Below are 13,300 nucleotides of genomic sequence, written 5' to 3'. Positions count from 1 at the left end.
CAGGATGTGGTGAGGGGTTGGATGGGCCTGTTGGGAATAGGGAGTGAGTGATGGATAACTTCTAAGTTTTGAGCTTTGACTCTCCTGACAGAAGGCAAGGACTTTTCAGCTATAACTTACCAACCTCTGACTGTGCAGTTCTCTTGTTCATCTCACTACTGGATATCTTGAGCTTCAGGACATAGTAAGTGTTCAATAAACATTCTCGAATGTATAAACTGACTGCATGCATGAATGCGTTAGCACAGCAGGGCCCAACCTTTTTGGCACCAGGGACCGGTTTTGTGGAAGACAAGTTTTCCACAGACAGTGGGGGGACAGGGGATGGTTTTGGGGTGAAACTGTTCTATCTCAGATCATCAGGCATTAGATTCTCATAAGGCACCCACAGCCTAGATTCCTTGAATGTGTAGTTCACAACAGGATTCACACTCCTATGATAATCTAATGCCACCACTGGTCTGACAGCAGGCAGAGCTCAGGCAGTAATGCTCGCTGACCCACCGCTCGCCTCCTGGTTCCTAACAGGCCACAGACTGTCCAGAGGCCCAGGGTTTGGGGACCCCTGCTTTAGAACATGGAATGGGTTAAATAGTTTTTCTCTTTTGAAAATGTTTACCCAGGTAAAATTTGCATAACATCAATTAACCATTTTAAAGTGTACAGTTTACTGGCATTTAGCACACTCACAATGTTGTGGAACCATCATCTATCTAGTTCCAAAATGTTTTATCACCCCTGAAGGAGTCCCTATACTCATTAAGCAGTCATTCCCCATTCCTTCCTCCCCACCCCCAGCCCTGGGCAACCACTACTATGCTTTCTGTCTCTGTGGATTTACCTATTCTAAATATTTCATAAGATGTAATCACATCATATGTGACTTTTTGTGTCTGACTTCTTTCATTAGCATACATTTCTGAGATTCATTCATTGCAGCATGTGTTATGTTAGCATTTTATCCCCCCTGCTCCTTTTTTTTTTTGAGACAGGGTCTCACTCTGTGGCCTAGGCTGGGGTGCAGTGGCATGAGCTCAGCTCACTGCAGCCTCCATAACCCAGGTTCAAGTAATCCTCTGCCTTAGCCTCCCAAGTAGTTGGAACTACAGTTCCTTGCCACCACACTGACTATTTTATTTTTATTTTTAGCAGAGATGAGGTCTCGCTATGTTGCCCAGTCTGGTTTCAAACTCCTGGTATTACATGATCCTCCTGCCTCAGCTTTCCAAAGTGTTGGGATTACAGTCATGAGCTGCCCTGCTGGGCCATTTTATTCCTTTTAATAGCTAAATAACATTCCATTAGATGGATGTATCACACTTTGTTTATCCATTCATCCTTTGACAGACGTTAGAGTTGTTTCCACCTTTTGGTTATTGTAAATAGTGCTGCTGTGAACACTGGTGTACATGCATTTGTCTGAATATCTGTTTTCAACTCTTTTGGGTATTTACCTAAGAGTGGAATTGCTGGTCAAATGGTAATCTATGTTTAAGTTTTTGAGGAGCCACCAAATTGTTTTCCAACAGCTCAATAATGTTTTACTGAAGTTAAATAGAATAAGCAGGGGGGAGTCTGGGAGGCAGGAATGAGGGCTTCTCCTGTCCTTCACAGGCAGCGCTGGACTCTGCCATTTACCGGCTGTGTGATCTGGGTCAATGTACTTAAATTCCCTGGACTGCCTCCTAATCCTCAAAGTGGAGAAAATAAAACCTAATTTCTGTGAGCTGCGTGAGATACTGTTTCTGAAGCTCCAGGCACAGAGTAAGCCCCCGTGCATTAATTGCCTTTCCTTACTCCCTGACCTTGCCTTTTCACACTTCACTCGCTGCCACGTGGCGTCGGAGGCCAGTCCGCACCCGCAGCCCCCAGCTGAGCCAGGCTGCAGACTACAACTCCCAGCTAGCACTTCTTCCCGGCCGCCTCTCCCCGGCTGCTGCGCATGCTTTGGCAGACGTGGCACCGGGAACTCGGAGGCGGGGAGCGGCTGGGAAGTAGCCGTGGTGGTTGGCCGAGGTGGAGCTAGCAGGCAGGCGGGCGGGCGCGGGCGCCGGAGTGGAGACAGGAGCCAGCGGTGGGCAGCGGCTGCGGGGATGGCGCGGGCCGGGCCGGCATGGCTGCTGCTGGCAATCTGGGTGAGACTGTGCGGCAGGGGTCCGGGCTGGGCCGGCACGTGTGCCCCGCGTGCCCTTCTGCGCTCTCTGCTCCAGCCCTCTCCAGGACGTGCGGGAAGCTGCCCCGGGGCACCGGGATGAGGGCGTTCATGCCAGGCAGGCGGGCACCGGGTGCTACGCGGGAGACAGCGGGAGTCCCGGTGCCCTCCCCGCCAAGCGCTCCCGGGCGCAGGGGCAGGAGGCAGCTGTGGGGCGCCGGGCGATCCCTGGCAGGGTGCTTACGCCACGGCCACAACTTTGCGGGGATGCAGGTCGGGGCACAGCCACCAGCTCAGGCGGGACGCCGGCGGGCTGCGGGTGTGCTCAGCCCCAGACTCCGAGCCCTGCACCTGTGTGAGTGCGGGGTGGGATGGGGGTGCTTACTACCTGCACTGCCGGAAACCTTGGTTTAGGGCCACCTTGTTCTCGGTTTCGGCCCCAGGCGTCTGGGAAACTGCGGGCCACCACCTGGGCCTCCGCCCACAGGCCAGGCTCGGTGGGCTGGGTGGGGTCGACGCAGCCCGCCCCTGCTGAGGAGCTGCTCCTACACCCAACTGAGGGGCTGGCTCGAGCCTCAGCCACTTTCTAGCCGTGTGACGCGCCGGTTCATTTAATGTATCTGAGCTAGTCTCCTCATCCATGATATAGAAAGGCAAAGGTACCCCCACAGGGTGGTTCTGAGGGTCGGATGAGGTCTCAGAGAAAGAAGCTGTGTAAACTGCAAAATCTTACGAAAGTGGAAAAGGAGTGGGCTCCAAGAGGAGTTTGCTACACTTGGTGGAGGGACTCCAGGCATCCCTGAGAGAGGTCGGAATGGGTGTGCCTGCTGGCCCAGGACTGGGGTTTGGCCTTCGTGTCGCTGTGGATGTGTGATGGGATATTGTGGCCTCCTTCCCCATCTTTTCCATAACTTATGCCCTCCCTTATTTTAGGACCATCCTGGCTCCTTTTCTCCTGAAGTTCCAGGGAACTTCCTGCTCCTGGCACCCTCCCCAACCCAGATTTTCCCGTAATTTTCCATTTGGGTGTGGCAAGGACACTGGGCAAAGAGGAGGAGAAAAGGAGTGTGGGTTGAGTTGCTTGAAACACTTCCATCTCCCAATACCCTGGATCACCAGTGAGGAGTGGCCTGGGACTCTCTGGTTGGAAGCGGCTGGGGAAGGAAGCCCCCTGTTCTCTTAGGTCTGTATTCTCACTCTCGGGGAGAACCAGGCCGGAGTGGGGCAGTGTCACTTCATTGCGTCTGGGTTTGTTGAACGCTATTTTGCCATCAGTCCCCTGGAGCCAGTTGGTCTGGGCGGGTCTCTGGGCCAGGAGGAGGGAGCTATCTTCTGCAAGGCCCCCACGGGTCTTTGTACTTGGACTGAGTAGGAGATCCTGCTTTCCTCCCTTTCCCCTCCCTCTTGTGAAAACAATGGGCTTGAGAATCTGAAATTTCATTCGGCAGACATTTATTTATCAATCACATTGTTTGGATTGATATTTTGCCCTCCACTGGGTTGGATTTTGGGTGGAGAGCAAAACACACATTGTGCCTGCCATCTGGTGTTGCCCTGGATTGGGCAAAGGAGTCAGTCCTGTGAGCAAATAATGACAGAACAGTAAGTGCTGTGACCTTAGGTACTGGTACCTTCACTGAACGGGAGCCATACATTGATTTAAAGGGAGGTCAGCCATGGCTTTCCTGAGGTGGTGGAGTTGAACAGAGTCTGAGAGGAGTGTGGTAGTTAGCTAGGCACTGGAGGGCTGCGGCTCCCCTTCACTGGGAGGTGCGGAAGAGCAGGTAGGTTTGCTGAAAGCACTAGAACCTGGGAGTCCTGAGCAAGCAATTTCTATCTTCTCCTTTCCCTAAGCCCTAGAGTTGGCTTAGCAGGTAGGAGGTGGAGGGAGCATGCCAACAGGAGCAGTGGTGAGTGATTGCTGGACAGTGGGTTGGGCCTTTGTAAATTTAAATGCTGTGCCTATCTGATAAGGGCTCTCCAGGTTCCTGGAAGCAGGTTGGGTTTCTTTGTTCATTCAATATTTACTGAGGGCTGATATGTGCACAGGACTGGGCTGTGACCTGAAGGGTATAAAGGCATCTGCAGGGATTCATGTACAGGGATATACACCCACCGTATTTTTTACAATAGCAAAAATGCGGAAATGGGTTAAATGCTCAATAATAGTGGCTTGGTTAAATAATATCTGGCCTTGTTCATATCATGAAAAGTGATGTTTATTTTTGTCAGTTTGGCCTGCTATAACAAATATCCCATAGACTGGTGATGCAGAACAATCAAAATGTATTTTTCACAGTTCTGTAGACTGGAAGTCTGAAATCAGGGTGCCAGCATGGTTGAATTCTGGCAAGGACCCTCCTCCAGAAGACTGTTGACTTCTCATTGTATCCTCATATGATAGAAAGAGGACTAGACAGTTCTCCTGGGTTCCTTTTTCAAGGGCACTGATCCTATTCATGAGCGATCCACTCTCATGACCTAATTACCTGCCAAGGGCCCCACCTCTTAATACCATCACTTTGGGGGTTAAGATTTCAACATATGAATTTTTGGGGGAATGACAGAAATATTCAGTCCTGGCCAGGCACAGTTGCTCACACCTGTAACCCCATCTCTTTGGGAGGCTGAGGCGGATCACCTGAGGTCAGGAGTTTGAGACCAACCTGGCCAACATGGTGAAACCCCATCTCTACTAAAAATACAAAAATTAGCCGAGCGTGGTGGCAGGCACCTGTAGTCCCAGCTACTCAGGAGGCTGAGGCAGGAGAATTGCTTGAACCCAGGAGGCAGATGTTGCAGTGAGCTGAGATTGTACCACTGCACTCCAGCCTGGGGGATGGAGCAAGACGCCATCTCAAAAAGAAAGAAAAAACAAAGAAGAAGAAATATTTCAGTCCATTCCAATGTTTGTAAAGAATATTTATATTTACTAGAATGTTATGTTTATTATGAAAACATTTTATGATGTTTATGAAGAATATCTAAGGATGTGGAAAAATGCCCAAGTGTGATAACTAAGGGAAAAGCAGGATATAAAACCAAACCCTAGGGTGGCTGAAGTTACGTGCATGAAGAATTAGCAGTGCATCAAAATGTTAACAGTCATTGTTCTGGAAGGTGGAGTTGTGATGACTTGTGCTTCTTTGCTTATGTTTTTCTGTGGTTTCCAAGTTTTTCACATGAATATGTATTAGTTTATAATCAGGAAAGTTAATGAAGATTTTTAAAAAATGTTCCTTTGGGAACCCTCAGCCTTCCAGAAGAATACTGGGGTGGAAGGTGTCACAGTCAAACACATGGGACAGGTTAGTTTCAAGAGCTTCCAGGCTGGGTGTCTGTGCCCTCGGAGGCTATGGGTGGTGGTATCTTCCTTCCCAAGCACTTCTGGGCACAGGGGCAGGAGGTAGCCCTAGGGTGCAGGGCGATCCCTGGCGGGCCGTGCTGTCCTGCTCCCATCCCTGCGCTGACTGCCTGTTTTCCTGCTGTCCAGCTCAGCTCCTCCCTGCAGCTGACCCTTCTCTAGGGCTATCCATGCTGATTGTCCTGTGGTCTCCACCAAGCCTGTAGGATGGAGAAACATCAAGCTGGAGCGAACTCTAGGTCTCCCAGCTCAGTGGTTCTCAAGCATCAGGCCAAGGACTGAAGTTGGGCTGGGCTGGACTTTTCTGGTCTACAGTCAAACTGGAAAAAAAAAAAGGCGTATTTGTTTGTTTTTCATGAATCCAAATGTTTTCAGTTTAAAAACTTGTCAATTTTTCTGACATGATGACCATATTTTGAGGGGGAGGGGGTTACAGCATCCTTTTGAAAAATGAGGCTGGTTGTGGTACATTGTGATTTCTTTTTAAAAGTCCTTTCTTGATAAAATTTATTTTTAATAATATAAAATCCATGTTGCATATTTATATTTAAAAATACATATATTCTGCTGATCTGTGAGATTCAGAACTGATCTAACTCAGCCTTCTCCTTTTATAAGAGAATAGCGAGGCCTAGGGAGGGAAGGGACTCACTCAAGGCCACCCAGTTAGTGAAGGCAGAGCTGGGAGAAGAGCCAGATCTGCTGAATGTAAATCGGGTTCTTCCCACTCCTCCATCTCCCGCCTGCTTCTCTGCCTCTGCCCCTGATGGTCGCTTGAAGCTCAGAACCTGGAGGACAGTGGGTGGAGGTGCAGGAGGCAGATGTTTGCTCCTGGCTTCTCCTGTAGAGCTTTTAAGGTACACTTATTTAGGTTCTGTACTTCTCTGGGACCATTATATATTTAATAGGCTTTTGTGGGCTGGCCTGAGGACTGAATTGCCATTTAAAATGCTATTTGGAACCTGGAATGCACATTTCCCACAGAAATAAACACATTACAGTGGAAGTCTTAAAACAGACCCGGCATATAAGGTGGAAGTGTGGCTGAGTGCCATAAGAGCGGTAACCCCCGTGTGCTGGGGATTCAGGATGAGGCCAAGCAGTGGGACACTGAATGACCAGAGAAGGCCCCAGGAGAGAGCAGGGTGTGAGCTGGCCTCACAAGGAGGGCAGACTTGGAGCTCTGTGACAGCAGGGAGTACCCTGTCCTGGCTGTGGTGTCCCCAGCACCTAACTCAGGGCCTGGCATGTCATCAGCCCTGGTCTGTGTTTGGCTGATGGAATTAATGTCACAGGCAGAGAAGGAAACCTTCTAAGCCAGAGACATGGAAAATGAGGAACGATAGGCCAGGCTGGATGGAGGGAGGGTTTGAGTCTAGGGATGAGGGGAATAAGACTGAAAAAGTGGATCGTAAAGAACCTTAAATGCCTGGCAAAGCCATGGGGACTCGATTCTGAAGGTAATGGAGAGACATGATGAAAGCTGCCCTTTTAATAACAAGATCAATCAGGTCACATGCAGGGTTGGGTGGGAGGGGGAGAGACTGGATTAATTTTCCCAGAACAACACTTTCATCCTTACTTTCCTCTCTGTTATCTACAAGATAAATTCAAGTGTTATGTAGTGGAAAGAACATGGGCTTTCAGCCAGCTAGACACTCAGGAGCTGCCTGACCTTGGGCCCTGCCTCAGTTTTCTTGTTTGTAAGTGGTGATAATGATATCCATCTTGAAGTGTTGAAAGGATTAGAAGAGATACAGGAAGCACCCAGCACAGTGCTTGGCACAGGAAAGTGTCCAGTCACTGGGAGTCTCAGCAGTCATTGCCAGTTGTTGAATAAGAGATGATGGGGAAGTCAGTTAAGAGGAGGAGGTGGGCAGAGAAGGGCCAGAGAGAGGCTGCACGATTTGAATGCCAGGTAGGGGGCCCCCTGTGCTGCTAGGATTCTCCCCACGGGAGTTACTTGGAGCTGAGCTCTTGACTCCCTCCTTGCCCCCTCTCTGCCAGGCCGCTGCAGAGATCCCAGGTCGGGGCGGTGTGCAGAAGGGCTCAGGATATAAGTGTGCTTGGTTTCTCTCCCCTTTCTTCTGAAAGTAGATCCCCTCTTGGGAATGAAGACAGCAAACACACTATATCCCTGGAGGTTTTGCCCCAGCTTTGCGATTTTGTTCTGTCGGGCTCTTGTGTCTTGCTTGGTGGTTGTGGTAGCTTTTGAGGCTGTCTGAGTGACAGTGGGCCAGAAATGAATGCATGGGGTATAAGGAGAGACTGAGGTTCTTCCACATTACCTGGACTTGGGATGGTTTATTTGCCCCCCACCTCTCCTTCCTTGTGCGTGTGTGGCGGGGAGGGGTGGGGGGTGGTGGTGGTATTGTCTTTAACACCTGACATCTTAGGTCCCAACGGGAGAGGGAAGGAGCAGGAGTTCTCAGCCCTGGTGGGCTGGCCCATCCCTTCTGCCTGGCCATCTTTCAGCACTGCCTGGAGCCTCTGGCTCCCCATGTGATCTGTTGGCAGAATTGTTAAATCGGATGCATTTGTAGAAGGCTTTAGAGTTTGCAAAGCATTTCCATGTATTTCACGTCAGTGTGGTTTTGAGCCCCATGTAACTTGGTGAGGTGAGTAGGCTAGCCCAGTACCATTACCCCTGGAGAGGAATGGGTGGCTGGACAGGGAGGTGGGAGGCGACATGCCCTTAGACGAGGTTGAGGAGTCTGTGGCCTGGAAGGTGAAGGAATAAAGAGATAGATGGGGACCACAGTCAGAGTTCTCAGTGCCTGGCTTGAATGTGTAAGCAGCTGTGTTGGCAGCCATTTTCCAGGAGTGTCCCTGAAACTTGTTTTTCAGCTACTCCCTCGTGGCTGTGACATTGTACGGGAGTGGCCAGCCAGGCACGTGCTGACTGTGTCCTTCCCCTGAGGAGCTCCAGTTCGCTGTCCCCTGTTGCCACCCTACATCAACAGGGCCTCTTTCCATATACCAGTTTGCAACCACTTATAATTAATTAGCTTTGTGATCTTGCACTGGGGGGTTGAAGACACTCATGTAGTGTGGGATTAAAAGAGCCTTTATTCCTCAAAATCATACTGAGGCACCAGTTTGATGCACATTCCATTCCTAGATGGTGTGATGGTGGGCCTGTGTCTGGCTTCAGAGTTTCCAACTCATTAAAGCTGCGGAGGCACAGGGGTTGAATGTCCATTTGCTGCAAAGAATCCTACAGTTCCTCCAACCCCTGGTGCAGGCAGATTTCTTGAATTTGTGAGCAGGTCCTTTAATCCTTGTTGGAAGATGTTGATGAAAATCAAGGTTAAGCATTGTAAGCTGGGGCTTAAACATAAAGGTGATCCAGTATCTGAGCCCAAATGTGGGCCTGGTAGGAAAGCTCTGTTGTTGGGCCAAGCAGGGAAGGGTCTTGAGGACCAAGTGGATTTGTTCTCATCACGGGGTCTAGTCTTTATGGGTCCTGAGCAGAGTATTAGTACATGCCCCCTATTTCAAAGGAAAGTGGACCAGCATCCGCATCCTACATGTGCCACAGATGTTCATTCATTCAACAGATACTTCTTTTTTTTTCCCAAATGGATATTTCCTTGAGAATCTTGTATGAGCCAGGCCTCATGCTAAGGCATTGGGGATAACCATAAATAAGTCAGACAACATCTCTTTCTCTCATGGCCTAGTGGGACAGCCACTGATTAATTATTTAGTTCAGGTAATAAGTGCTGAAAACAGAAAGTGTTAATATAATGTGGTAAGAGAATGTATAACAGGGCTCCCTAACCTAATTCAAGGAGTCAGGAAAGGCTTCTCTGAGAACCTCTGGGTTTTTCTTGGAATAATGTGTTTAAATGTATAAAGTAAAATGCATAGAATTACAAAGAAAGCAGTTATATTGAAATACAGTTATCAAAATATAACAAGGTTGTGATAAAATAATATTTATGTTTATTAATGCATCGTATAAAAAGATTGAAGGTACAAGTTTGATAACTTCTATAATTTTAAGTAGTGATGAGCATAAATAGTGTTTCAGGATATCTTGTAATGTGGTAAGGAAATCTGATTTCTGTTGGTGGCAAAGTCACAGACACTGGTACCCTAATTACTACTGTAATTTATTATCTACATTCATAAATGTAGAAAGCATTTATACATTTATAAATACATTCATAAGACAGGAAAGGCTAAATTTCAGTTAGAGGTTAGTGAAGATAAAGATGTCATTTTTCTCCATCCAAATTCGTAGACTACAGTGGAAAAAAATTATCTAAAACTTAGAAATAAAAGATGATTTTGTGACCTTTTAGTATCGTACTAGAGTATTGTATAAAAAACCACCTAAGGACCAGCTGTGCTCTAGGGGATGTAACTCTGTTTATTATTTGTTATGGGCCATACTTTGTAAAGTTAGGTAGGATGCAAATTATTTCTGTTTGGTAAAGAAGAGAAACACAAAGATTATTGCCCTGAAGGACATTAACCTGTTGGTATCTAATGTAGCAGTCTTATATCAGGATTATATCCTCTTTTTTAGGGTCTCTTATTAGCGAGTTAAGTAAAACTTTGAAATATGCTCAATACCTATTTGTATGAGAATTAGGCTTTTAACATTTTAGAATTATACTTGACTCCAGTTTAAGAACTGCTGAGTAAGCAGAACGTAAAGATGTGTTGCTTAGAAGAGAGGTCTGGTCTGGAGATGTTGATTTAGGGGTGCTGTTCAGGAGAGTGGGTGAAGTTGGCTGGGCATATAGGGTAGGAAGAGAGGGTAGACTGAGTGAGCTGCAGAACTTCAACATTTAAAGAATGGGAAGAGGAGGGTTTACAAAGAAGAAAGGAATGATTGTTAGAGAGGTAGGAGGGAAACCAAGTGTCACATGGAGTTCAAGAGGCCAAACAAGATGAGAACTGGAAGTGCCTGTAGGGTTTATCTACAGGGAGGTCATTGTTGAGCCTTCACCAAGAGCCTTTTTGGTGGTGGTGGTGGTAGGGAGGGCAGATTTCAGAGGGATGAGCAATAGAAGGAGGCAGGAGGATGGGAGGAGCGGGGGAGATGGAAAATTCTGGCTAACAGTGGACAGGGGAGTGATGTGGGGCCCAGAGAGGGGGTTTTTAAAAGATGGGTCAGTGATGGAGTTTCTTCACCTTAAGGAGATATGTGTTAAATGGATTCCTGCGCTCCCAGCCCCTGGAGATGTTTTTCTTCAAGAATAAAGCCGAGGAATCTGTATTCCCAGAATACTGAGTGCTGTGGTACAGCTACAAAACTAGACACATTTCGAAGTTAATCTTATATGGCTGGTGGTACTTTGCCAGCCGAGCTGGGTGCTCTCGATTGAGTGTGTAGCACAAGTTCTGCTCACATTGGAGCTGTGTCACCGTTGTCTGCTTGCTGTCACGTGACCTGAGCAAGTGCTTTTCTCTGAAGGGATTTGGGGGCTTGTGAACGTGCTGGTAGCAGAGGGAAGATGGATCAGGTTGTCACTGTGGCTCTTTTCAGCAGGTCACACTCAACAGCTAGATTGGAAGGGAAAGCAGACTTGCCAGCCTCTCAGGTATTATTCTGGGTGGAGCAATGGGGAGTGGATGATGCTCCAGGGATGTCTGTCGGAACTATTCACATTGACAGGCCAAGAGAAAAGCATCAGATCTGTCCTGGCAGGGTCCTGGCTCTACTGTTTTAGGCTTAATCCGAGGCAAATCCCTTCTCTGAGCCTCAGTTTTCACATCTCTAAAGTGGGGATAGTACCACCTCTGCCTATAAACACTGATTGTTTATGATATAGTTTTTCAACTCCTGCAAGAATAGTCATACATTTTACAGTGTAACCCAGTAATATTCGGTTCACTGAATGCACAGTGTTGCTACCTATGCTACTCACTGATGTTTTCTAGTCAATGTAATTTTTTAAAAATGCTACTGTAACTCACTGATTCTATGACTAGACTCTTGGGTTGAGACCTGAAGGGTGGAAACAGTGGCTTAGACTCTCAACTTTAGAGGATGAAATGAGATCATGTGTGTAAAAGCATAGATGTACACCATGGGTCATAAGCACTGAGTTGTTATTTTCTTATCAGTTAACGGAGCTTGGAGGCAGAGTTGATTTCCGGAGTGGGAATTCACCTGCTCTTCCTCCCTCCCTGCTGCCTAATTCGATGTTCCCTCTCCCAGTTCTTCCTCGTTAACAGGCCTGGCACACCAAGCTGGCAGTGATCCAGAGCCCTCTTGGCTCAAGAAGAGGTTTTCCAAAACATTAAAAGCTTTAGGGACTTAAGTCCTGGCTAAATGCACTGCAGTTGCAATTTCAGGATAAGAAAACCTGTTTTCATAACCTCTCAGATAAGTTGCCCTGCCCCTGAATTGTCTATTGTTGACAACCACATTTGTGCCGTGGGGAATACGGGAGGGGAGAAACTGTGCTGCGTAGCCCCAAATATAAGGTGTGGCTTTTTAAAGGAAGCGAAATAGAAGAAATGCAGCTGGCTTTGTATTTACAGCAGCAAGCAGTAAGATGTATGTGGCTCTGGGAATCTGACTTCCTTAGCCCCACCTCTGGTGCTGGAGTCCATCAGACTTGGGTCTGAATCATAGCTCTCTTACTTGCTGTGTGACCTTCAGCAAATTTCTTAACTCCCCTTAGTCTCAGTTTCTTTATCTATAAAATGGGAACAATAAAAGTGCTTACTCTGTACACTTGTCAAGATAATTCAGTTAGATAACATGTGAACTGCTTAGCTCACTGCTGGTCATACAATAAGCACTCTGCTTTTGGCTGTTGTTGTTATCATGGGCTAATCCCTAAGCCCTGGATTTGGAATTAAAGGATCCTCTCTTGCATTCTGTTCCTTGCCAGGTGCTTTTGCATTTCTGTTTGTTAATAAGCACAGTTAGCTCTCTTGGCTCCCAGTAGGCAAGGGTCTCACATCCCAGGGCCAGCCTCTCCTGCCACCTCTCTCTCTCTCTCTCTCTCTCTCTCACACACACACACACACACACACACACACACACAACAGTATCACCACCATTCAGGGACGCATGGTGCTTGGTTTTATTTCAGAGGCTGCTGGGTAGACATTTGAACATTCGGAAGCATCGGTGGTGAGATCCCCAGGCTTGATTTAAGGTTAGGCCTTCACTCCTTGTGCAGAGTAGTGTTTAGCTATGGTGGCTCATGGCAGATGTTTAGAATTTACCCTTTTAAGGGGCATACAGTATGCATATTTTAAAATTAATTTTCTTTCTGTCTTTCTTTCTTTCTTTCTTTCTTTCTTGAATTTACCTAAAATTAATTTTCTTTCCTTCCTTCCTTCCTTCCTTCCTTCCTTCCTTCCTTCCTTCCTTCCTTCTTTCTTTTTTTGAGACAGAGTCTCACTCTGTTGCCCAGGCTGGAGTGTAGTGGTACGATCTCAGCTCACTATGACCTCTGCCTCCCTGGTTCAAGTGATTCTTCTGTCTCAGCCTCCTGAGTAGCTGGAATTACAGGCGCGTGCCACCATGCCCGGCTAATTTTTGTATTTTTAGTAGAAACGGGGTTTCACCATATTGCCCAGGCTGGTCTCAAACTCCCGACCTTGTGATCTGCCCGCCTCAGCCTCCCAAAGTGCTGGAATTACAGGCGTGAGCCACCGCACCTGGCCTAAAATTAATGTTCTTTCTTATATCTCTCATCAAAACCATTCTACAAGTATTTGCTAGGTATATGTTGCATGCCAAGTACTTTGCAGATTCCATATAATAGTTATAAAAAAAGCCAAACCACCCAGTGTCTCATGACCAG

General features: G+C 47.4%; 1 protein-coding gene across 1 annotated transcript in view; it reads left to right on the top strand.

Annotated features, from left to right (window-relative positions):
• The first annotated feature begins 1,942 nt into the window (after positions 1-1,942).
• The window catches only part of PDIA5 (protein disulfide isomerase family A, member 5), a 92,812-nt gene continuing 81,454 nt past the window's right edge, over positions 1,943-13,300 (top strand). Inside the window, exon 1 of the mRNA XM_011971557.1 lies at positions 1,943-2,135. Coding sequence (XP_011826947.1) covers positions 2,094-2,135 — 42 coding nt within the window. The 5' untranslated portion in view covers positions 1,943-2,093. The remainder of the gene's footprint in view (positions 2,136-13,300) is intronic.

The sequence above is a fragment of the Mandrillus leucophaeus genome, unplaced genomic scaffold, assembly GCF_000951045.1.
Source record: "Mandrillus leucophaeus isolate KB7577 unplaced genomic scaffold, Mleu.le_1.0 Scaffold123, whole genome shotgun sequence".
Classification (NCBI taxonomy): domain Eukaryota; kingdom Metazoa; phylum Chordata; class Mammalia; order Primates; family Cercopithecidae; genus Mandrillus; species Mandrillus leucophaeus.
This window is presented reverse-complemented; position numbering and strand designations above follow the sequence as displayed.